The following is a 24,981-nucleotide window of genomic DNA, read 5'->3' as shown; positions in this document are numbered from 1 at the left end:
ACACTGCGCTTTGAAGCTGCAGCCACTTGTCGCTTTCCCCACTCGCTCAGCTCGGCTGTCGTGTCAGGACATGAATGCGGGTCCTGCCCTCATCCTGCTGTATGAAACATTCAACACATCACAGGTCGACTGTATGGATTTAAGTTTCCTGTACCCTGAGCTGAGGCTCTGCAGGCCTCTGTGAGGAGGAGTTCTGTCCTCGCAGTTTGTGGTCTGCTTGCTGTGGTTGATCAAATTAAGCCTCATAACATGATAGCAGAGAGGACTGAAACACGTCTTTCAGCAGAGTTTGGAGAGGAGTGCACAGCCTCTAATTTTCAGCTTTAATGTAGCAGCACAGGGTCCTCGGGTTCAAACTGTTCTGAACATCCTGAGAGCTTTGCAGGATTAAGTAACCTTCGGTGAGGACTCTTTGTGTGTGCAGACACTTAACCTGCAGCTATAGGAAGGTGCTGCATTCCTCCTTCGACGTGGCAGCGTGCCAACTGGAGGAATTTAAAACAATAATAAGAAACGCGTGTGAGATGATCTGCCTCACTCAGCTCTAGGCGGCAGAAATACCCAATGAAAGGTGAAGAACTTAGGTCTCATGATTAGCTTGGCCCTTGTTTAGTTGTTAACATCAGTTGTTTACTAAACATTAGATTCGGTGACACAGTCAGGGCTTTGTTCAGGTCTCAGTCACAGCGTGGGGAGAGGTGTTACTTATACTTCATTTTCAGACTGACATAAACAGCAATGAAAGTCTTCTCAGGGCTCAACCGGACTTACAGTCATGTCAGTGAGTTCAGATTCAGCTTTTCCACCATAGACTGTATAAAATAAAGACGTAGGATCCGTGACGTCACTTATCTGTTTCTGAAGAGCTGTTTGAGGCCAATCGGCGGCGGGAGCCACATTGCTGCTGTTGAGCCAGTGTGACGTAAAGAGGCGGGCTTTGAGCCTCCTAGCCAACAGCTACAGTGTTCCCGCCTGTCAATCAAGTCAGCTGTGCCTCTCATTGGAAGACTCGTTATCTCAATGTCTTCGAAACTGCCGCGTTAGAAAAAAATTCACCCCGTACAGTGTAGGGATGCACCGATCCTACTTTTTAGGTCCCGATACCGCTATCGATACCTGGGCTTTGGTTTCTGCCGATAACGATACTAGCCGATCCGATCCTGGTATTGAATTAACAATCTCTATTCTTTAATGTGAGGATAGAATCATGTTTTGGTAACTTCCGGCTTTTCTGACTTGATGGTGAACTGTACCTGGGTTCCAAGTGCTTAACCAGAGGCTGAAATCCCTTAGTTTCAAGGATCCGGAACAATTTAATCCAATAACCTGTATCTGTCTTTTCACACTTTGAATCCATTAATAGAAGGTTTCTTGCTTCTTTGCAGTCGGCTACAGCTCAGGTAAACTTCCTCCTTTGGGCTCCCATTATATTTTTCAGCGCAACTGATATCCGTCAGAACATTAGCACTTCCAGCAGAGTTGTTAGCAAAAGAAGCATACAGCTAAACGGCAGAGCCTCTGTAGTTATCCTCCATCATGCTCCACCGGGCAAAAATGCACAGACTGGCCAGCGCTGATGATGTAGGAGACGCACATGGCTGTTGTAAACACAGAAAGGCATTGAACTGAGATAAATAGATCTACCATATGGATCGGCACTATATATCGGCCCCTTGTCACCGATATCCGATCTAGCTTTTTGAGTCCGATGTAGCCGATATCCGATACCTGGATCGGATCGGTGCATCCCTAGTACAGTGTGTGCTGATCGAGAAATGAGCTATCCACACTACACTCGTCTTTTATACCAGGCTATAAACATGTTTATTTCTGCTGTAAAGATCGTCTTTTTCCCATTCATGTGTATGTGACTTCCAATACTTCCGGAGCCAGCCTCAAGAGGATCCTCGATGAACTGCAGTTTTAAGCACTTCCACATTGGACTCATATTTTTAGACCAGAGGTTGCCGCTTGTTTTCAACACAAAGCTTCGACAGTTTGTTTCTTTTTTCTGCTCTGAACTCTGATATCTGCAGAAGAGGATGAGGGCCACTTAAAGAAATACTTTTTTTTTTTAATCGAGAAAAAACTTTTTTTTAAAGATTTAAATTCGTGAGAAATCAAACTTGAATTTTTCAAGTTTATAAAGTCATACATTTAAAAGAAAACCTTTAATCTGTAGATTGTTAACAAGCTGCCCTTTGCCCATTTCACTGCATCATGGATCCACTTGACAGCCTTATCAAACTGTACTTCCTACTTGGACTCAGCAATAAGGAGATACTACTGATTTTAGCCCAGAATCATCACATTATTATAAGCATCCGGACTTTGAATAGACATTGCTGTATGTTGGGGCTGTTCAGAAGAAAGCAGCACACTGATCTGGAGGAGGTGAGAGCACTTATCCAACAAGAAATTCACCTCAGCGGGCAGATTAGCCGGCTGAGGTGATGCAAGAATATAGATTCTAGTTTTAGTTTAGATTAGTTTATTTATTATTCATTCATCGTGTCATGCATCGAAAAGGTGCCCAACCCATATGGACTTAAAAGACACTACAAAAACCAAACAAAATATGAGCAACAACATAAGAAGAAAAAGAAGAGAGCAATAACAATACTGCACATGTCCAGCAATGACCTAGAGTAGTTAAAAAGTATAGTGGTACACTTCAGACATTTGACAGTGACAACAACTAAATCAGACATAGAGTGTGCTCCTCCTCCTACGCTGCTGAACAGCATTTAACACAAACTGAAGTCTATCTTCATCTGACATGCAAAACAAATCAGGACAGTTTTCTGATATTTTGTTGAAAAGGAGGCACCTGAGATTATGATATGATGGACAGTAGAATAAAAAGTGCATTTCATTTTCAACTTCCTCCAGATCACACAAGGAACACTTGTTCTATTCTATATATAATCTTTATCCTTGCATCTTCCAGCTGGGGTGATGTAACATCACAAGAACAACATAAACATGTAAACAAGGATATACAATCTATATCCTTGCTTCTGCCAGCTGGGGTGAATTTCTTGTTGGATAAGATAATCTACAACTTTATATCTCAGAAATAAAATTTTTTTTCTCAAACATTTTGAGTTTTCTTTCAAGAAAATTCAATTTTTGATATTTCTCTAGTGGCCCTAATCCTCTTCTGTAGATATCAGCCCACATGAGTCTGATGTTTTACCTCAGGGATGCATCCTCATCTCTCTAAGAGTTGACGCACAGCCTCAGAACTTTGCCAAACACTTTATTTTAACGTGAAACCACTGTACTCTTTGTGGTTTTCATGAACAGTTATTTTCCTCTGTAGAGAAGGAGACCCCTGCAGACGATCTGGCCGTCTTACGTTGAAGGAAACTTAAACCCAAACTCCCGCTGAGAGCTGACTCGCTGCAGCTCACCTTGCCGCATCTCACGCCAAAAACATCAGGGAAGATTACCGCATGCTTTTAAACGTGAAGCTGCTTCTCTCTGTATTTTTTTGTTTCAAAGTGGATCTCTTTCAGCTCTGGTGGAAAGGAGACCTCAGTGGATGATTCATCTTCAGGTAAAGACCTGGTGAAAGCTGAACTCTGAAGGATCGTCCGGAGCTTTCTGCAGCCGGTCTGCATTAATCAAAGACGCAGCGTCTGGAGCTTCAGTGAGTTGTGACTCAGAGGTCGGGTCATGTCGATGATTGGAATCGTCATCATTCGTGGAGATGTTTCCCTCCTGAGCTGAGGTGATCAGAAAGAGTTGAGAGAGTCACTTATGAGTCCACAGATTAGACAAAACGCTGTCCAGATAAGGAAGCTGCTAATCTGACGTTGGTGTCTTCAGTGTCTGTTTCCTCCGGGCCGGTGCAGCACAGAATAAAGACTCTTGGTTCACTCGTGAAACTGCTCATGGGACGAGTGCCCAAATTTTTCCTACATGACACTCTGACCGAGAAACATGAACACTGTCTGCCTCTCTCTGGCCTGCATTTGTTTTTCAGCTGTTTCCTCTGAGGACTCTCAGTCTGAGGCTCGGTGGTAAATTACGTTTCCTCTCTGTAATGACTCCGCTGCATATCTTCTCCGGGGCCTGCTGGAGCTGGAGACATGATTTCTTTTGCATTAGCGCTGTTTTCCCATCATCTGTTATAAACCGCTTCCTTTAATGGCAACTCAAAGAAACAGCTTTTATATCTCTGGATGAAGGACAATCAAAGCTTGTCGCTGTTGCAGAGGAAGTCCCCTCACATTTGGACTTATAGGTTCACATAAAAGACTATGTTTTAAATATTGTGCATTATCTTTTTATGGTGCATTAAGGAATAATTTTGGTACTTTACAACCTTGGCCCTACTTTGACATGTAAAATTGTTAAGGAATAGGGTGTTTTAGATGTTGCCCCTGCAGAGTGCTTAAGGCAGGAGGTGCAGGATGGTCCTTTTAGCCATTTAGCTCCTAGATACCAAAACATAGGACCTGTTTTAATCGCTGTCCTTGTGTTAAACTATTTTAAAATGATGTTCTTCAGAGGATTTCAGAGAGCTAAAGAGTAACAGTCTGTCCGTCCAGCAGCTGTGTCCTGTTGGCTGAGTTGCAGTGTTGTATCTCAGTGAGTGTCCCTGTCAGAAGGAGGATCTGGTGTTGATGTGAGTGTCATCAGAGTGTAGACTTGAAATCCCTCATGGATCTGTGATTAGTAGACCCTCCTCTGTGGTGAAACTACCTGACTGTCATTGTTAAAGTGTCTTCATGTTCCTCCCCTCGCCCCTCACCCCTCACCCTCCTCTCTGCCCCACACACAGCGCCCTGCTCTGACTGAGTGACGGTGCTGGTGAGTCAGGGGGGGGAAAGTGAAGGTCCATTGTGTGGAATTTGCTGCAGTCAGGCTTTGTGAAGCGCTCAGTCCCTGCAGCATTATGGAATGCAAAGCCAGAAATCCCCAAAGCTTGGCTCATTTGCACGGGGCGATTGGGCCCAAGATAGTCGTAGAGAGGGCCTGTGGCCTTATCGTGTGGCCATCCATCACAGGACAGCTGCTGAACGCTGCTTCAGGTTTCTCTGAAAGTGGTTCCTGAAAATGTAATCTTAATTAGCACCTTATTTCAATCAGCCTGATGGTTACAGATCACATTTTAAAGCCTGCCGCAGCGCAGGAAGTACTTACAGCTCATTTGAGGTGACACACAACTTGAAGCACATGACGTTACTCTAATAATAGATTGTTTTCCTCATTTGTGCTCTTTGTGTGAGGTTTCAAACATGCAGCAGAGAGCAGGGTTATGTAATGTTACAGCTCCCTCCAATGAGACTTACACAAGCTAAAAAACTGCAGTGCTTCTACATTTCTTAACATGTTTTCTGTAGCTAATCGATCCTCCGTCTGATTCTAAAACCAGAGGTGGAGCATCTTCTTTTCACAGGTATCCTCAGTGACCTAAACGAGGCTAACAGAGGCGTAACACCCAGTTAATTAATCTAAATGTGTTTCAGAGCGTCAAAAACTGCTGGTCCGGTTGTATCCGGTTCTATTAAAGTGTTCCTTTGCTCTGACATTTTCCCGTGGAGTAGACGTCAGGGCTCGGTGTAACAACCACTTCCTCCACTGACGATTAATGGGCTTCCTCATAATAACTCTGAAAAACATTCCTAACCACAGGCTTCATACATACGATCCATCTCTTTTTGACATTTCGCTCCTCTGATGGATTCAGGCTTGCCTTTCTGGGAATCTGTCTCCGTGCTGTGCAGCAAAATGAGCCTCTTGAGTTCGCACACATTGTTCTTTAATACTCGACACAGCCTTCTTAATTCTCCTCCTGAAAGTGGCTTCGTCACTGCAGCTTATGTTGGCAGTGAAGATGTCTGTTTCCTACATTTTGTCTGCAAACTGTTTGATAGCGTGATAAAGCCTCTTTAGCAGTGCATGGTCTCTCACTGTTCCCACTCGTCTGCAAATACTACTGAAACACTACAATTCTGCAACAGTGCCACAACGAAGTTCTGCCACCATCACACCTTAGTACTTACACACTGAACTCTGCAACAGAGCAATATAAGTCTCTTAAGGCGTTTTTCGACCGGAGGAACTTTACCCCTGAACTACGTGCGTTTCGACCAGAGGACCCTGGGTCTAAATTTAGTTCAGGGGTAGATAATCTCCCCCCCAAAAAAAAAAACCCTGCTAGGGGGGTAGTACTTTTCAAAGGTCCCGGGACTTTCGGGGGGCGGGGCCTGCAGTGCTGAACGTGTCTGATTGGTAGATTAACCGCAGTGTTTTTATTCCGCCCGCTGTCCACAATAACATCACTCACATCTGTGATTCACTTGATTTCTCTTCCTTTCATTAGTTTTTATTTGTTCTATCTTTTTTGTATGTGTGTGTACTTTTCAAAAGAAGAAGCTGTGATTCTCTTGATTTAGCAGCTTGTAACAGTAGTCTTCTCTAAACCCACCGTGAATGCGTCTCTCTCGGTGTTACGGTTTTAAAAGTAACCCTGTAAACTGGAGACCTTCAGCTGAACGTGTCAGTGTTTGTGGAGTTTACACGGCTGTTGAAACACAGAGGGAGTTCCTGGGAATGCAAACTAGTTTAGATTTCAAAATACCCTCATCAGATGTTTAATGATCGTCTAAAGACATTTATGAGGGATGCATCCAGCTGAAAGTCTCCAGTTAACAGGGTCGCTGTTTAAACCAAAACACAATGGGGGCACAGGAACGTTTAAGTAGTTCTGGGGGCTAAAAGACCCGGAACTCTTGGTCGAAATGCATCTTTAATACTCGGCACAGCCTTCTTAATTCTCCTCCTGAAAGAGGCTTCGTCACTGCAGCTCATGTTGGCAGTGAAGATGCCTGTTCTTTCGTGTGTGAGTTCACATTGCATTAAGGCGCTCTGCAAGAGCAAGAGGCATTGCATGGAAACACACAGTGGGAGCTCTACACACACATTACAGACGTGCACATACACACACCCCTGCTCTGGCCTCCTGACCCTGATACACACCTCCAGTTTGCTCCAGCAGTACGCCTCTGTGCATTGCACACAGCAGATGAGGCGGCGCAAGGGCGTAGATTCCCCTTGGAATGGCGTTATGTAAGACTTTAATGTAAAACACTCGAAGCTCTTTGGCTGCAGCCGGTTTCAGAAACAGATCACATGGAGGGTTAAAATGAATCTATGTTTCCTTTCAGTTTCACTTGGGATTTGAACCTCCACCTCTGGGATGACGGTCCTGCTTTACCACTCAAGACACACCACAGATTTATGCAGTCTTTTACTACGTCAGTCAGAGAAGTTTGTCCAAACAGGAATGATTTTAAATTGTCGTTAGTTAGAAGCCTGGTGCATCTCATTCAGACACTAATGGGCACCTTGTGGTCTCGTATGAGACGCCAAGAGCCGTGACAAAGTGTCGGGGAGCGATGACTCAAGAATGACGAAGAATTTCGATTCAGATTTTGCAGACAGGCACAGAGATCCTCTGTTATTATATGAAATGAGCAGAGACCCCTCGTAGCTGTAGTCCTTAGGGAAGAGGATTTATGTGACAGTCTTATAACCTCAGTCAGACGTCAGTGTGGTTGATAGAAAAGATGAAGAGTGATTAAGGTAGAAGAAAGGCGAGTGTTGAAAACATTGAGATACATAAAGCAGTTTGAAGTCCGTGTGTGGCCTTTCCCTGGGTTCTGTTGATAATGTTTTATTTTGGTCTTTCCATCCAAAGGTCGACACTTCCCGTTATTGTTACTGACCGCTGTGTGTGCGGCCTCAGGGTATCTCAGGACAGCTCTGTCTCTCCTCTGCTTTAATAGAGAGGTTTTTATAAGTTCCCCGTCACTCACTGTCATATTCTGAACCTTTATTATGAAGGGCTCTCGTCTGTCGCGGTCCAGTCCTTCGGACTTCTTCTATGCACCAGCAAATCCTTGTCATTTTTCCACTGTAGCCATGTTTGGAGGCACCGGTTCACTGTTCCCTCTAACCTAGCGAGAGCCTGGTTCTTGTTTGACTGAGAATGAGTCACTCGTGTGTCCGGGAGTCCTCAGCAAACTCACTTGGGCATATGTCACGGAGCCAAACGACTCCCCTGCCTTGGAGGGGAGAGACTGAGAGCAGAGGTCCACACATGGCTCTCAGATGCGGGTTGATCTGGGCTGCAGCCAGGTTTTCTCATCCTCCTGGATCAGACAGAAATGTATAGAAACCTCTGCCTAGCATTTCTTTGCACCTTTAATATGCATCATGTCTTTGTTTGCGTCGCACACAGGTGAATGTCTGGCCTGCAGCCTGCAGCTGCTGTGAGTCAGGTTATTTTAACAATGTGGTTGTGTACAAACTTGCAAAGAGACCCCTGAGGTGCACTGTGGAGCAGATAGTGAGGTAACATCAGGGGTGACTTTGAGTTTTCAGCATTGCAAAGGTTCCCTTCTTCCAGAGGTGATCATCAGATGAGTTGATGTGAGCACTGCCTACTTTAAGCCTCTGTGATATATGAACACATGGAAGCCTACAGAATCCTGGATCTTTCCTGTTTGGGAGCAGAGGAGCTCTGTCCCTAAATCACCTCTGTGCACTCACTGGACCTCCAGCTCTCTCTCACACTGCGTGCCCAAAACACTGCCGGCAGATCGTCAGCATTGTCTGCTCTAAATAGGTCATCCTAATTATCTGTTGAGGAATATAAGGCTTGAGTTCGGTGCCAGATAACCGATGTTTAAACAAAGGAGCCTGTTAGTCAGAAACCTGAAGAACTCTGCTTCTGAACCCCTCTTCATGCTTTCTCCGTATCAGCGCGGACACAACGTGGTGGATGATCAGCTGATCATCCTGTATGGGTAAATGACAAACGTCTTTGTTCCCAAAAAGAAGTCAGATGAGGTTTTGTTCCTCTCTCTGAATATTACTTTGAGCTCCTTCATCACTGAGGCAGAGCGGCTGTCGGCTCCTCTGCAGCCTGTTAGCCCTGCTGCTTTATTGTTCCATCAAAGCTAATGAAGTTAACAAACTCTTAAAGGAGTCCAGGAACAAGTATGGTACATGAAGTGCTCCGTTTTGACTTTCCCAGCAGGCCGCTGAATGAACACCACGCTAAAGAATGTCTCACAGACGCCCTGTTTACTGACCGTCCTCAGACTTCCTCCTGTGTGATTTTCCCTTTGTGGACTGACTCATTTTCCTCTGCTGCTTTCTTTGTTTCTTCGTGATAAACCGTCGCAAAGTCACTTTACAGACCGCCCAGACCTCTGACAAAGTCTTCATGTCCTTTTGAACTAAACTACAAATATTGTGTTTTAAAGCAGGGCAGAGGTGCTGTGAGGGATCAACACGTTAGTTTCATCAGATGTTGTTTGTTTGGGAAAATCATGCATGTGGAGAGCAAAGGAGGCGAAACACAGACGCTTAAATCTGAACCCAGAGCCGATCAGCCATCACGGGACAACAGTTCAGCTTTTTATTAACTCCTATAAACAGATATCTGTTTATGAGCGCAGATACACAGCTTTTAAACTCAAAACATGCCGTTAAGAAATCTTAATTGAAGTCCCATTTTGTCTGTGAGACAGAGGATTTCGTTTTACTGTGAGTGGAGAAATAAAAGGAGATGAGAAGGATGGAATAAAGTTGATATTTAGAAGAGAGATATCGTGCATTAACGCAAGATCTGCTTGCGTTAATGCACGTCTGCGATCCGCTGCGGTCTCTCTCATCTATCAACATCCACCGGCTTCATTTCTAGAACACAGCCCAGAGTCTTGCATCTCTGATCCGGAAGGCTCCGACCTACCAGATCAGAGATGCAGCCGGAATGCAACTGAGCGGATCCAGTGGAAGTTAACACATTGACTAGAATAGGAACCTATCAGATCTGTTGACGGAGTGGAGACGGACTGGACACGGATCCGGTGGAATTTGGCCATTAGCGGGGAAAGTAAGGATGCAAGATAGCTTGCTACTCTGCAACTATGTCAGCTCACTGCATAGAAAACACACGCAATGACATAACTTTCCCTTTCCCTACCCCAGATTGTCTGCATGATTGTCAGATCTCATAGGTCTTTAAACCATCATGTGGTCCGTCCTCCTGAATCAGCTGAGAGCTTTTAATATAGTATCAAGGTCAGCTTCATAACTCTGAGTTTGAGATACATATAGTTTTGGTGTGTTTTACATCAAACCACTTTTTCTTTGATAAACACACAGTACAGTTCGGTATCAGTGCAGCCCCCTTTCAGACTCACTCACTGAAACCCCGAGAGGGCTCACAGGATACCTCAGGGATGATGTCATTAGCTCCAGAACCTCCATCTCTCCTCACTGCCCATCTACAGCTGATGCTTTAAACACACACAGCTGCCACAAACATCACTCCGTGTTTGACCTTATTTAGCCTTCTCTACAAAGAAACACTCCGTCACAAACCAAACAGCAGACTGGTGTTAGAAATGAAGCCAGTGAGAGAGAACTGCAGTTCCCAGAGTGTCCACTTGAGGCTGACTCCAAAGCCCAAAGAAACCCCATTAGAGCTCTTACTAAACTGTCTGTTCTTAAAGCAGAAGTGATACAGCCTCGGTAAAATCTAAAGTTAGTTAAGTCACATTTAAAGCTATAAAGAGGACTTAATGTACATGTTTTAGCTGATCCATGCTTTCATCACCTCCAGAATTGACTACTGTAACAGCATCTTATATGGTTCATCATCCAAAGTCCTCAATAAACTCCAGTACATCCAGAACTCAGCTGCCCCCCGTGATCACATCACCCCAGTCCTCCAAAACCTCCACTGGCTTCCTGTCCCCCAACGCATTCACTTCAAACTCCTCCTCCTGACTTACAAAGCCCTCCATCACCTGGCCCCCTCCTATCTCACTGACCTGCTTCACCCTCACAATCCCTCCCGTGCTCTCCGCTCCTCTGATGAAAACCTCCTCTCCCCACCCTGTAGAACCAAGCACCGAACCTGGGGCGACAGGGCTTACTCCATTGCTGCCCCCGCCCTCTGGAACTCCCTCCCCAAACACATACGCAACTCCACCAACCTACAAACATTCAAATCCCACCTCAAAACACACCTCTTCAGAACTGCTTTTAACTGTTAATGTTTTTATATCCACTGTTTCTAATTTGTTTCTTTTATTGTGTGGAAACGTGCAGACGTCAGTGAAGTATAATGTGATGGTTGTTCAGCTTCTTGAGTTAGGGATAAATCTGGTGAATGGACGATACTGAAGGAAATGTATCAAGCATGGTTCTTTATTTGTTTTATTTTGACAGTTTCAAGTCTTCTCATCGACTCGTAATCCTTCAGTTTAATTTGTACAGATTCCAGATTTGAAGCTTTGAAGAAATGAAAGCCTGATTAGCAGGAACATCAGCACAGGCTCAGACGCAGCGTTTCTGCTGCAGTGTTTTTGTTATGTGGTCCGTCAGTCATTAGAGGTTCAGTTTGAAGCTTCCAAAGAAAACACGACTCTTGATTTCATGTTTGCACCTGAGATCAGTCCTGCCTGAACCAGCACGTAGGCCTGTGAGATGCAGCCCCCCTCCTCCTCCTCCTCGTCTTCATCCCTCAGTGCTTGGGGCAGTTGGTAGGACAGCCCCCCCCCCTCCACTCCTCAGCATGTCAGGGCAGTCCACTCTGCACCCTGAGCTCATTCCCTGCAGAGAGGAGTTTTTCTACACCTCGCAGTGATCCCTCTTTCTTTCCGTGGAAGACTCTGACACATCTCTCCGTTTAAATGTGTGACAGCTTTTTATTTTGAGCTTCAGATGCATCAATCCTGCTCTCATCTGCCTCTTTCTTGAACCAGCAATCTGTGACGCTCTTATCTGGACAGTAAGATCTAAATTAAGTTTCTCTCACTCTGACGGTGTTTCTAGGAACAACAGTCTCACCGCAGCTGAAGGTCATTCCTCACAAACCATGTCAGTTGCATAAAAGCTCTGGGAGTGAATTCTTGCAGCAGCTCACAGCCTATATGAAAGGAAGTGAGCATATGAAAAAGCTGGACTCTCTCTGATTGGATCCATATGTGAAGGCTTTCACAGACCGAGTGACCCATAAACATTTCAGTGCCTATGAAATCAGTTGATTCTGTTATTTGACCTACATTTTCACCCAGCAGTAGGCGTTTTTCGACTGGAGGAACTTTACCCCAGAACTATGTGCGTTTCGACCGGTGGACCCAGGGTCTAAATTTAGTTCAGGGGTAGATAATCCCCCCCCTAAAAAGCCCCTGCTAGGGTGGTAGTACTTTTCAAAGGTCCTAGGACTTTCGGGGGGCGGGGCCTGCAATGCTGAACTTGTCTGATTGGTAGATTAACCGCAGTGTTTTTATTCCGCCCGCTGTCCACAATATGTTTCGCTGTGATTCACTTGATTTCTCTTTCTTTCATTAGTTTTTATTTGTTCTATCTTTTTTGTATGTGTGTGTTATTTTCAAAAGAAGAAGCTGTGATTCTCTTGATTTAGCAGCTTGTAACAGTAGTCTTCTCTCAGCCCACCGTGAATGCGTCTCTCCCGGTGTTACGTTTTTAAAGGGGCCCTGTAAACTGGAGACCTTCAGATGAACGTGTCAGTGTTTGTGGAGTTTACACAGCTGTTTAAACACAGAGGGAGTTCCTGGGAATGCAAACTAGTTTAGTTTTATTAAGATTTCAAAATGTCCCCATCAGATATTTAATGATCGTCTAAAGACGTTTATGAGGGATGCATCCGGCTGAGAGTCGGCAGTTCACAGGGTCGCTGTTTAAACCGGAACACCGGCCGATCTCTGCCACAGCTTTTTGAGTTAAAAGGGATTTTAAAGCCGTGTTGAAACGTCTTTGCTACTCGCGTTTATCTCCCCTCACGTGTTGATTCAGTAAATCCATCTGTGATGAAATATAGCACCATCTCAAACAGTGCCAGCTGAGTCTCTTCCATGCTAACAGGCTAACTGTTGTGTTGCCTATAGTGATACCTGCCTGTCCGTCTGCTTCTATGGTGTCATCTGTGATGAATGCCATTCCTCTTTGTTTTACTGCCCTCTACTGGTCTGGTGGTGTAGTATATTTACTTTTTTTTTTTCTCCATACGTCACTGGCCTGATTTGCACAATCTACCCAGGACTTCAGCCTGCGGTCGAAGCGCAGACAACAATGGGGGCACAGGAACCTTTTAGTTCAGGGTAAAGTAGTTCTGGGGGCTAAAAGACCCCGGAACTCTTGGTCGAAATGCACCTTTTATCTGGCTTTGCCTTTTGTGCATAAAGGGAAATAAACAGGATGAATTCAAAGCTGATGAATGAATAATCTGTAATCTGTAAACTTGGCATGCTCATCGTAGCATGTGAGGACAGAAGAAGAGGGTGAAAGATAAAAACGTTTTTAAACTGAATAAAGTTCTGAAGCTTCTCATCACCCCGGCGTTTAGTCAGTCCGTTGAGTCTGTGTGACCCAGCCTCTCAGTATTTACTTTGTAAGGTCATCCGCTAACAAGAATGTTGGTTGACAGTCCAAGCAGTTACAGTGGGAGCTGAACTCTCTCAAGGAGAGAGGTTGATGTATTCCTCCCGTTCCTCAGTGCAGTCAGTGATAAATCTGTTTAATGTTCTCCTCCGCTCTTTGGCTTTAAGATTGTCCAGCATGCTCTTCTCCCAGGATGCAATGCAAGGTCATGCAAGCACACAGACGAAGAAAACATTGAGTCCACTTACGTTGCTGTATTCCTTCATTCTGTAATATAAATTATGATATGAAGGAATACCAGATAAATGCATGATTTTATAAACATTTCAAACTCAATCATCAATCCAGTTTTTATTACTTGCAGCTCTGACAGGAGAAGTAGAGACGACAGTGACTCACACAACACTTGTGTTTGCTATGGTGTGCATACTGGAATGAAACACTGTCTCCTATGTAGTACCATTGCAAGATGCTGTTAATTTCAGGTATATACCAGCAGGATGGAGCATCTGCCTGGAGCTTCATGCTGCTGTATTTCTGTTTCAGCAGTGAGGCGTTCATGTTTGTGTTTTATAGTTTAGTTTAGTTTAATTTAGCTTATTTTAGTTTATTATTTGTCGTGTCATGCACCGGATAGGTGCCCATCCCGTATGGACCAAGTGGCAACCCCCGGTCTCAAAATATTAAGCACATGCGGAAGTGTTCTAAACTGCAATTCATCGTGAATCCGCTTGAGGCTGGCTGCAGAAACAACAGAAACCACATACACACCAATTCAAAGAAGACGACCTTTACAGCAGAAATAAACATGTTTACACCCTGGTTCAAAAAAAGGCTTCGGTCTACATTGCTAATTTCTCTACCGTCACACACTGTATGGGGGGTGAATTTTTTTCTAACTAGCCAGTTCAGAAGATATTAAGATTACGAGTTTTGCCCATATAAGGACATGACTGACTTGATTGACAGGTGGGAACACATAGCTGTTGGCGAGAAGGCTCAAACCCTGCCTCTTTACCTCACACTAAGTTTGGTTGAGTTCAGCATTGCCAATAAAAAATTGCCTAAATGCACTAAGAGATCAGTTGGCCTCTGTTAGGCATGCAGCCCCTCCTGACATCATGAGTCCATTTGTTTTGTGTAAGAGGAGACCTCTGAGGATCATTCAGCTTCTTGTGAGCACTGAACAAAGTGATGAAGGCGTCATTGTTAGACTCTGTGAAGTGACCAGCCTGCCGTGTCTCTTCTCATGCATCGCTCTGTGCGTAACGACAAACCTTGAAAACAAAATGCAGAGATCGAAGCTGTGCAATGAGTCACTTGGGGTCTTCTGCGGGGCAGCCGGAGTCTTTGTTTAAATGCTTCCCATATGAACTGGTTCCACTTACGCAGTTTATCCTATAAAAATACATTTAGTAACTGGCTCAGCTGAAGGTCAGATGGCTTTGAGTCTAAGTTTCAAAGACATAATACCTCTGTTTGGATGAAATGTTCTCGTTACATGTCGTTCTGTAGCTGGTAATGCCACATAGCATAAGAATGATTTCAGCTTTTCAAAGTTAAGTGCATTACGAGGGTCTTTAGGTTGTCATTTTCATGGCACAGAGAGTCATTCGCTGTGAGACGGAGAGTGATTAGTGTCACGTTGAGCCGCTCTGTTATGTTAACACAGACTCTTTGAATTAAGACGTTAAAGCGGGAGATAGTGAAACCTGCTGACTGCCACGATTAGCCCTGTGATTGTTATCTTTGGGGCAAATGTTATATAAATCTGCCTGCATGATTACAGCTTGACAGGGACATTCCAGAGAGATGAGTAATGTGTCCAATTATGCCTCAGGATTATGATCCCAGGGCTCCTCTGTGGACCGCTGTTCATTCCTCTACGACTTTAAGTATTACTTTTTAATTCATTCATGTGTCTTCTTTCTGTTTTCAGAGATCTGAGGTTTAACAAAATCAAGGATTTACAACCTGGATCCTTCAAACGATTAAAGAACCTCAACACCCTGTAAGTCTTCCTCACCCACACATCTCAACTCTTCCATTCTTTATTTCACTTTCAGAATAATGCTTGAAATAATATTTGCATAACTCGATCATGTTTTCAAGGAAACTCAGAGTCTCCAGAGGACTTCTATTGAAAATCAATCACGCTGTTTCCTGATAACGGCACCATGATAAATCATTGTCGCTTCCATACCAAGCCCTGCACAACGCACGCATGCACACACACACACACACACACACGTACACACACATTCTTGCTCTGTTCTGCTGTGCTTTCACACATGTAGGTCAGCTCGTAATCTGTGAGGAATTTTTTTTTCCACTTCCACCCACAGGACTATTTATCATATGTCCAGCCTGTAAGACGGTCGTGCATAGCTAAGCTAATAAAAGCTGAATGCTCCAAGAGTTTTTTTAAATTTATTGGCATCAAATTAGTAAAGCAACCTTTTTTAAATTTCAAGGAAATGTGCATCCGCTTATGTAAACCATATCCTTATCTGAGCAGGCCACATTTCAGAGTGTCCAGCTGGCTGCTGGAATAAATCACACACACCTCATTCAAACGTTATTCAGATGCTTTCACAACGACGCCTGCTGTGGAGTAAAGGGACATTTCAGACTCTGTTTAAGTGTGAAGATCCAGATATTTACCCACGATGGTTAGTTAATAATCATGAGAGATTCTGCATGCCATAGAGAATGTGGATTTAGTTTCAAAGTGAAGAGAAGACCCTCGAGGCGGAGAGAAGCCTGTGTGGATCGTAGAGCGCTTTACATCCTGAGCAGCTCGTCATGGTTTCACAGACTATCCAAACTTTACTATTCAAACACAGAAAAATACACAATACAGGACTTCCGGGTGATAGGCAGATGGAGTAGACGTGCTGCTTAGATGCTCCAGTAAATTCTTAACTTTCCACACCACCCAGCTCTCTAATCCCCTACAAATCTGGGAATAATTCCCTCAGTTAGCCTTAAAATCTTATTTAATGGCTTCCAAATCCACTAAATCAAGCAAAAAAGACGAGGCTAGCCTCACGCTGCTTGAAAAACACCAGGAGGAGATAGCCGCCGCTGAATTAAGCACTTTGTTCTCTCAACTTACCTTCAAACTTGACCAGACACGACTCGAGGTGGAAGAAAATGGCCAACGTGTTTCCTCACTTGAGCTCGCCAGTGAAGACCTTAGCAAGCAGGTTTTGGACCCCAAAGGCGTCTGTTCAACCCTGCGCGAGGACAACATGGAACTAAAGGCTAAAGTAACAGACCTGGAAAGCCGCAGCAGACGCCAAAATGTATGCATCCTTGGCCTACCATAGTCATTTGAAAGTGGATACTCCTCTGAATACTTCTCTAAAGTGCTTTGCAAGATTTTTGGACCTGAGAAAAATACACAATACAGGTGATGATAGACAAGTAACTCCCATGTTCTGCAGTTTTAAAAGATCTTATCCCATCAAAAAAAAAAGGTGTCTTTGTAGGAGTCATCTTCTAAACATTGTTGTGATAAACTTTGAAGATCAGTATGAGCCTGTAAGCGGCAGAACAAGGTCGAACTGTTGCCAAGTTTAGATTCAAACTCAAATTCTTCAACTTGTCACGTTGGGGGGAAGATTGAAGGAGGACCCAAGTGCAGCTTTAAAATAAAAAGGTTTTAATAAACAAAAGGTACCAACAAAACTTACTCAAAACGTACAAGAATAAATCCAAATAAAACATAGGGATCACAAGAAAAGAAACAAAGAGAGAACACAGGGAAGACGAACAATGATCCAACCAGAGACAGGGGAAACAGAGGAACTAAATACACAGAGTAATTAACACAGGTGTGGAACAAAGGACACAGGACACAGGTGAAACTAATCAGGGTAATCCAAAAGTTTTGTTAATACCAAAGGTGAGGCTGTAAAATTAAATTACACTGCATCATTTTTTAACATTGCAATCTTCTCTTCAAGTTTGCAGGAGGCCGTCTCGTGTTGATAAAATAACGTCTGTTTTCTCTTCCTCACAGCCTCCTAAACAACAATCATATACGAAGGATCCCCAGGGGGGCTTTTGAAGACCTGGAAAACCTCAAATATCTGTAAGTTCTTCAACTTGAGTCAATTCTGTTTTTCTTTTCAGGTTCAGAAAATGATCTTTAGACCACTTATCTTTGTTTTAATGCTGAGTGGGCGAGGAGCTCACTCTTTGTTCAGTCAATAGAAAAAGAAGAATCACACTTTGTTGCAAAAGAGAAAAAACACACACAAAGCTTATTGATGGTAAAAGTTGAAACCAGCTGATGTTTCTAGACTGCTCCGTCAGCAAAAGCAGCGCTGAGCGTCTGATCCCTGTACTTATGTGTCTGGGAGTCCTGACCTGGAGGCAGAGCAGAGGACACATTTCTCAGGCGTGTCGCCTCCAGGTTTCTGTGGGATTGGTCGTTTGCTTTGTTAGTCACTTTACATTATCGTCCCACGGACCTCAGCTGTAATGAGAAGCAGGGTTTGAGCTCACAGTGAGACACGGTGGGATCATCCTGCTCCGTGTACATTACTCTTAGACTGACACAAACTTTAAGATCGCAGCGAGCACATTTCATGTTTTATGATCTCTTTGTGGTTTTTCTACGAGTCACATCGTGTTTCATGTTTTATCTGATGAGACAAAGTTAGCATCCTGCACACGTCCTCCTGATGGCTGAGACTGATACAGGTCTGTGTGTGTCTGGGGAAGAGTTAGCAGCACTCCTTAGAGCTGTTCACAACTTAAATATCTTTATCAGCCTGCATGAGTCCTGTGTTTTGTAATAAGACACACATGTATCAGGGTTTTCCATGAACACTACACTGTCAGTGAGACTTTAACACACATTTCTGTCTCAGTAGAAACACGGCTGTCATGATGAGGAGGGAGCCAAGGCTTTCAGACTACCAGTCGATCAATGTGCCTACCCTCACCTCATGAGCTTTGGGTCGTGACTGAATGAATAAGAGCACTCATCATGAGTTTCCTCTGAAGGAGTGTCAGAGCTCAGCGTAGATCCACTACTCCTTTGCAATGAACAGAGCCAGATGATGGATCCTTTTATAGAGTTTCAAGTCATGTCCTCTCTCTATAATAACACATTTTGATTTGATGACAGTTTTTACACTCTGAGTTCTTTTATTAAGAACCGGAGTACACAACAATCATCGTACGATTGTTAAATCTAAAAAAAAGTCTGTGACTCTGCTAAAGGCTTGAACCAACAATTACCACCACTGCATCTTAGCACTTACACATTACTCCCTGAATCAGTGTGATGAAGGTGTCCTGGTGTGTGATTTTAGTTGCATTTCGGCGCTGCATGTGTTATACACAGACGTAAATATCCCGCCTTGAAATGGCAGTATGTAAGAGCTTTATCTCAATAATTAAGAAATACCTTGATATTTTCACACTTGTCATGAATTGCGTTACTACATTCCAACACAAAGTAAATAGATGTGACAACAGCCATCTCCAACCGACTTTTTCCTCTTTTTCCTGTGCACATCATGTCATTGTCAATTCTAAACCTGGTTCTTAATTTAGCATAGAAACATGCCAACCCTTAATTTGTTGTAGCTCAGCTTGCAGCCCTTGAAGCGCAAATAAAACAGCCAAAGAGCACTATAAAAAAATATTTTTTCAACATGAAGTTGTTTTTGTGAGCGTTTCAAACACTTTTAATAATTTGGTTTGTTGTGGAGAGTAAGAGACCCCATGTAGATTATTCTGCTTAAAAAAAAAACCTTATGAACTATGAGGAGAAAGGGAATCTTAAGCTAAAAACAAGCTAAGCACCTATGGATAGCTGCAGCTCAGCTCCCAGTCCCTCCTGACTTTACTGTACATGAAAAGATGAGTGCAAGAGAAATACCAGTTTTCAGTGATTACTGAAAGACAATTTGAGACTTGATGTCCTGCATGTAAAAATGTAGTATTCTGTGTTCAACAACAAAGCTGCACACTTGATACATGGATGCTTATATACAACTCAGTGGACAGGGAGAGGCTGGACAGGGAGATGTTGGACAGGGAGAGGTTGGACAGGGAGATGTTGGACAGGGAGAGGTTGGACAGGGAGATGTTGGACAGGGAGAGACTGGACAGGGAGAGGCTGGACAGGGAGATGTTGGACAGGGAGAGGTTGGACAGGGAGAGGTTGGACAGGGAGAGGTTGGACAGGGAGAGGTTGGACAGGGGGAGAGGTTGGACAGGGAGATGTTGGACAGGGAGAGTATGGACAGGGAGAGGTTGGACAGGGAGAGGTTGGACAGGGAGAGGCTGGACAGGGAGAGGCTGGACAGGGAGAGGATGGACAGGGAGAGGATGGACAGGGAGAGGTTGGACAGGGAGAGGATGGACAGAGAAAGGTTGGACAGGGAGAGGATGGACAGGGAGAGGTTGGACAGGGAGAGGATGGACAGAGAAAGGTTGGACAGGGAGAGGATGGACAGAGAGAGGTTTGACAGGGAGAGGATGGACAGAGAGAGGTTTGACAGGGAGATGTTGGATAGGGAGATGTTGGACAGGGAGAGGTTGGACAGGGAGAGGATGGACAGAGAGAGGTTGGACAGGGAGAGGATGGACAGAGAGAGGTTGGACAGGGAGAGGATGGACAGAGAGAGGTTGGACAGGGAGAGGATGGACAGAGAGAGGTTGGACAGGGAGATGTTGGATAGGGAGAGGTTGGATAGGGAGAGGTTGGACAGGGAGATGTTGGACAGGGAGAGAGAGGTTGGACAGGTAGCGGTTGGACAGGGAGAGGTTTGACAGGGAGATGTTGGACAGGGAGAGGCTGGAAAGGGAGAGATTAGACAGGGAGAAGTTGGGGGGCGATTGAAAGGATGTCCAGGCTTTTCCCTCATCTCCCTCTTCCACTAGCCGGCCCACAAACACAAACACACAAGTCCCCGTCGTGCACCCGAGCTCTTTATGTTGTAATTAAATCCTGAAGCTATTTAGTTTCAGTCTGTTTAATTACAGAACCCCCCCTCCCTTTAAAGTCTGATCTAAAGACTGAAATAACCTTTGTGATCAGTCTGAGGTGTCCTCCCACCTCTCTGTCCTGCAGCCCGGGGGCCAGATTCTATCTCCCACCTCACCTCTTCGCTTCCTCTGTACTCCAGTAAAGTCCCCTCCCTGTCATCTTTCATGTCCTCCAAACCTAATGGCGGGGCGGCTGTCTATACAGCGACTCTCCCCCTCTCCCCCTCTCCTCCACCGCCTCCATAAACAAGTCAAACAGAGGTCACCGCGCCTCTTTGTGGGAACCCCTCTCTGTTTGTTTTAGCCTTTATTCAGTTGCGTTACATCCTTCTGTAAGAGTCTGTCGTCGTGTTTATAGTAGGAGCGCAGACCCTTCACTGGTTGGCATGAAGGCACATTAAAGACAAGTCTTGTTGTATTTACATATTTTAGGTCTAAATAATTTTTGGTGTTTGGGAAAAATGTTCCAGCATCGCTTCAGACAGCAGCCGAAAAAACTGGCCGTAATGGCTGCTCTGTAATCCTCAGGGGCAAATGTCCCTGATCAAAGCTGCCACTGTAGAGGCTGGTTTTAGCTTCAGACAGACTCACACTGTTACTCTAAGTGCCTGACCACAGAAGAGAGAAACAGACCTTTTTATTCTACCTTTAAAAACCTGTTAGAATCATCAGTTAGGAACAAAACAACACGACATAAACAAACTTATCTGCAAGATAAAGTTACTGTTTTTGTAGATGACGTCTGGAGGCTTTGAAGAAAGAGATGTAGCTGACTGTCTTCAAATGAAAACAGGATCTCGTTTTAACCAAAACATCTGTTTTCTGCAGCTTTTATTTCTGCAAATTATATAGATTTATGATCGATATCACTCAGCATAAAAAAAAGTAGCAATTTTAGTAGAATTAGGTTGAATGGTCGCGCAACATTTCAGCCATTGCAAGCTGTATCATGACTGCAGTTGCAACTCTAACCTTTTGTATCCTTCAGTCAGTTCCCAGGCGACTTATTTCCCGGTCGTTCATACAGAACTTTTATTTGTCTAGTTTAGAGGAACAAAACAGTCTCTCCTCGGTCCCTGGTCCTCAGTCCTTGGACGCTTCAGTCCTCCTTAAGTCAGTTTAATCAGACACAGCCTACATACAACTTTATCTCCATTTACTAGATCAACATACTGACAAACCTTGCCACGCAAGCTGACGACATCATCACCTGTGCTCCTTTACATCCAGCTAGTAGAGCTTTATAGCTTTAAAGGCTGATTTATACTTCTGCGTCAAGTCGATGGCATAGCCTACGCCGGAGGTCCGCGTAGCTCCCGTACCTACGCAGAGGCCTACACACATAGCTGACATGCACCTCCTCCAAAATGTAGCCACGCGTAGAATAGACATGGACTGCAAGCCCTGTGATTGGTCGGCTCGGTGGCATTGTATATCCCGCATTTACAGCACTTCCGAGATCCCCGCTAATCGGCCGAGTATTTCATCTCCTCGTCTCTATTCTTCATGTAATCATGTCTGTATGATAAACAGCAACATGTATCAGCTGTAGATTAACATAACACGCTCTGAGTCACAGTGGAAAAGTAAACAGAGATCGTAGTGCCCTCAAGTATGTAAATAAATCAGCTTTAAGACAGTAGCCATTAACGGGAGCTACAGCCCCAGCTAGTGGCGGCTGGCTGTGCAGCTTAGAAACAACATATGACTGACATCTAGGGTCGGCAACAATGATTTGTCTAACTGGCTTGTAATTCTTTTGCTAAATAGCGGTGGTGACAATTTAATGAACATGCATCGTCAGTGAGATCCAAAAATATGCAAGAAAACAATCTAGTGCCCAGATTTAAAACACTGGAAGTCTCCTGAAGATGTTTCTCTTGAATACATGTTCTATTTGTTGAGCTTTTCTTTTTGTAAACAATGATACAGATGATAAGTAGAAGAGATTATATGTTTAGGGGGAAGTCATCCTGGGTCTTAAACTAAAGATGTAAAAAAATGAAGATTTTGAATCAGTCTGTGGTTAAAAACAGGCTGTTTAAGAATATTAACACCAAAGGACATCTGTTCATTGACGTGAAGCCATCTGAGAATTGAGCCTGTTGTATATAAATCCAGTATTCGTGTCATTCACACACACACAAACAAACACACACTTACACACACACATGAAGTCAGATTTGTTTGACTTTAGAAAAATAAGCATCAGTATTTTTTGAAGTCAGTCAGAGATTTACGAGGTATTGCTTCGATCCGCCTGTTTGCTCTGAGGTAAACAGATTTTTCATGACGATCAAAGTTTTCATGACCTTGTTTTATAGAATTTCTCTGCATGCTAATCTCATAACAGTAGTTTGTGTTTCATGAAGATCATCTGGAAAATGTTTGTCATTCCTCTTTGAAACTCAGCGTCTCGTTTAATTTGTCCTCATCCTTTATCATATTACACAAGATACAGTTTGTTTTCGTACGAACCCGTCCTCTTCTATGGAAAGAAACCTGATAGCATTGACACAGACGTGTTACATCACGGAGAAAGGCATTCGGCGATAGAAGGAGGATGTTTGTTTTTCCATAGAACGCCTCACTTGGGCCTTTTGGGGGAGCGAGATCTGCGTCTCTCATCATGCCTCATCGTGAGCGGAGGGAAAGAGAGAGAGACATGAGAGGACAGACAGCTGTACGCTCTGCTTGTGTAGTGTCACATTTCTCCAACATGTATGAAGAAAGGAAAACATGCACATGTGAGAGTGCTGAAATACCGTGCTGACCCCGAACAGGCTGAGACTTCTTTCATGTTCTTGGCGGCGGCTGGAAACGTGGCAACATGTGGACACGGATCTGACATAAGAGGAATTTTAAAACATGCGATTTAAAGCAGAACATGTGATTTAGAATAAAAGCTGCTAACTGTATTTTTTGTAATCAAATCTTTTCTCCGTTTCTCTGTAATTCAGATGATCCTGTGTGTGAGTGTGTGTGTGTTACTAATGTTACTGATTATCTCTCCTTTCAGCTATTTGTACAAGAATGAAATCCAATCAATTGACAGACAAGCATTTAAGGGGCTTGTCTCTCTTGAGCAACTGTAAGTGACCATCTTCCTCGTCCACCTTCTCCCTCTTCTCGCCCTGCTGCACCTCCTCCCCCATACTGTCTCTCTCTCTCTCTCTCTGTCTGTTAAATACCTTCACTCCCCTCCTCCCTGAAAGATTGATATCATCTGTACACGAGGCATGGTAAAGTCTGCATGGTGATATGGATTCAAAAGCTAAGCTAGTGATGTAACAGGCCATACATGTCGCTGATTCCCGCCTTGTGTTGTATGCTGTGTGACATGACCGAGTTGGCTTTGTGCAGGTTTCATATTAGCTACAGTGACCCCCCCCCAGCCCTCTCCACCCTTACAAACGCCCCTCTGTCTCCCCTCCACCATGCATGCCGTGTGTGCACCCACCCTTGTATGCTGCGCTGACCCTCCCTGCATGAGTCGCATGTGTTGTGGTCCAGACACCAGATCTGCTAAACCACCATGCGCACAGAAAAGCATGATATGTAGCTTTGTGATGCTGGTAGTGCTCGCAGTGTTGTGCTGCAGCCAAAGCTCATGCTTTAGACTGGAGCTTTGATTCCTTGTTGTCCGTGCTGCTGCTGCAGAAACCCTTCGTCCGCTGTGATTTGTTTTGATCTGTGAGAAATGTTTGGTGATTTTGTCTGTTTAGTATTTGTGATAATACACTTCCTGTAAGTTTAGATTCCTTTAGCGTTAGCTCTGCCTCTATGGTCCCTTTTTATTCGTGCATGCATGACAAGAAAACACTGCAAGTTGTTGTTTGGTGTCTTAAATATGAATTGTGTTTAGGGTTGCAAAATCCCTGAATTTTCAAAGTTGGAAACTTTCCATGGGAATTAACGGGAATAAACCAGGAATTGACTAAATTAAAGTTTGGCTCTTAATAGGGAACTTAAATATAGTTGGGGAAAATATATTTGAGCATAATCCCAACTAAAACAACCAGATTTCATGCAAGTACATTTGAATATCTATGCTATTCCTCCATCACATGCATATAGCACACTGCTTCCTGCAGGGCTATTGAGTCCACACCCCCTACATGCACTGTGCATTCCTCCATCACATGCACAGATGACTTCTAGAATCCTGCAGAGGCTCAGCTTGAGAAGCTTGGGGAAGATGCTATTTCATTTAAACATTTTGAATGGGACTTTGTTGGGATTGCATTGTTGTTAAGTTTTGAATGGGTTGGGTCAGGGGGGTGAGTAATATTTAATGCAACATTCATGTTTTTGGTCTTCAATGAAAGAATTGATTGTTAAATAAAATATTTAACATTTGATAAAGTTCTACTTACAAATAAATCTGTTTTATTATTTTGGATGGATGTCTGCTTCTAACAAAATAATTATTTATGCCTGGATATGTTACTTTTCCATTAGATTACCCTCAATTCCCAGTTAGTTCCCATAAATTCCCATGGAAAGTTACCAATTTGGAATATTTCCAAA

General features: G+C 43.9%; 1 protein-coding gene across 2 annotated transcripts in view; it reads left to right on the top strand.

Moving 5' to 3' along the window:
• LOC117806332 (peroxidasin) overlaps positions 1 to 24,981 on the top strand; it is a 64,785-nt gene that overhangs the window by 2,427 nt on the left and 37,377 nt on the right. Inside the window, exons 2-4 of one of the 2 annotated variants that reach the window (XM_034675225.1) lie at positions 15,377 to 15,448; positions 17,465 to 17,536; positions 23,471 to 23,542. In XM_034675225.1, coding sequence (XP_034531116.1) covers positions 15,377 to 15,448; positions 17,465 to 17,536; positions 23,471 to 23,542 — 216 coding nt within the window. The remainder of the gene's footprint in view (positions 1 to 15,376; positions 15,449 to 17,464; positions 17,537 to 23,470; positions 23,543 to 24,981) is intronic. The other variant, XM_034675226.1, reaches the window with a different exon arrangement.

The sequence above is a fragment of the Notolabrus celidotus genome, chromosome 22 (genome assembly GCF_009762535.1).
Source record: "Notolabrus celidotus isolate fNotCel1 chromosome 22, fNotCel1.pri, whole genome shotgun sequence".
Classification (NCBI taxonomy): domain Eukaryota; kingdom Metazoa; phylum Chordata; class Actinopteri; order Labriformes; family Labridae; genus Notolabrus; species Notolabrus celidotus.
The sequence above is the reverse complement of the archived record's forward strand: the minus strand, read 5'-3'. Positions and strand labels throughout refer to the sequence as shown.